General features: G+C 40.6%; 1 protein-coding gene across 1 annotated transcript; it reads left to right on the top strand.

The window, feature by feature from the left end:
- Positions 1-74: 74 nt before the first annotated feature.
- On the top strand, positions 75-1,031 carry LOC118732877 (pre-rRNA-processing protein esf2-like; the record flags this gene model as incomplete). The annotated part of the gene is given in 2 exon segments (XM_036461982.1): positions 75-568; positions 628-1,031. Coding segments are annotated over 2 exon segments (759 nt in total). The 5' UTR covers positions 75-180.

A 1,031-nucleotide genomic window follows, 5' to 3' on the forward strand; every position in this document is an offset into this window, starting at 1 on the left:
TGCCTATTTCTCGTTGTTCGCTTTGTGTTGCCGCAGTATTCGCCACAGTATTAAAGACTTTTTCATTTTCTCTGCACTGGCACCCCTAACGATCAGCTGTCAAATTTGTTTTGGTTTTCGACGCGTGCAGTTTTTTGTTTTTTCTTTCAAACGTTTTCAAATTTAACTTAAATAAACGAAATGGTTGTTAAAATGAAACAAAAGCAACGTCGCAGTGGTCTTCCGCCACCACCACCACCCCCAGAAGAATTGGAAGAAATGCCACAAGACGACGACATGCAAGATTCACCAAAGGAACAGTCGGCGAGCTCAGAAGCTGTGAACTCGGAAGATAACATGTGCGCAGGTAGCATGCAACCTACAATAGTCAAAAATGATGGTACAGATGAAGACGACGACGAGATGGACTTGGGCAACTTCAGTGTGAAACCAAAAAAGAAACGCAAGAAGGGCATCATTTACGTATCGAATATCCCCAAACACATGAACGTTACACGAATACGTGAAATATTAGGAGAATATGGCAAAATCGGACGCGTATATTTACAGCCCGAAAAGCTGCCCGGCAGTAAGTATTTTAAGTAATATGTAAACTTTATAACGCTACACAATTTCACCTACTTGCAGACAACGATAAAAAGAAGAAACGCAAACGTATTGCACGACACTTTACAGAAGGTTGGGTTGAATTCGAATCAAAGCGCGTTGCCAAACAAATTGTTGAGCTTTTAAATAATAAACAAATTTCCACCCGTAAAAAGTCGCAATTCTATGACTATCTGTGGAGCATGAAATATTTACCACGCTTTAAGTGGGTGCATCTTACCGAGCGCATGAACTACGAGCAAGCCGTACATAAACAACGTCTGAACACCGAAGTATCGCAAGCGCGTAAAGAAACTACATTCTTCCAGAATAATTTGGATAAGAGTGAGTTTTTGAAGAAAAAAAGCAAGAAGGCCACTAAGGGCAAGGAATCGCAGATGACGGATGAGTGATGTGGAAAAGGAAATCAATGGAAATTTTAAGTT

The sequence above is a fragment of the Rhagoletis pomonella genome, unplaced genomic scaffold (assembly GCF_013731165.1).
Source record: "Rhagoletis pomonella isolate Grant_MI unplaced genomic scaffold, Rhpom_1.0 Rhpom_scaffold_31699, whole genome shotgun sequence".
Classification (NCBI taxonomy): domain Eukaryota; kingdom Metazoa; phylum Arthropoda; class Insecta; order Diptera; family Tephritidae; genus Rhagoletis; species Rhagoletis pomonella.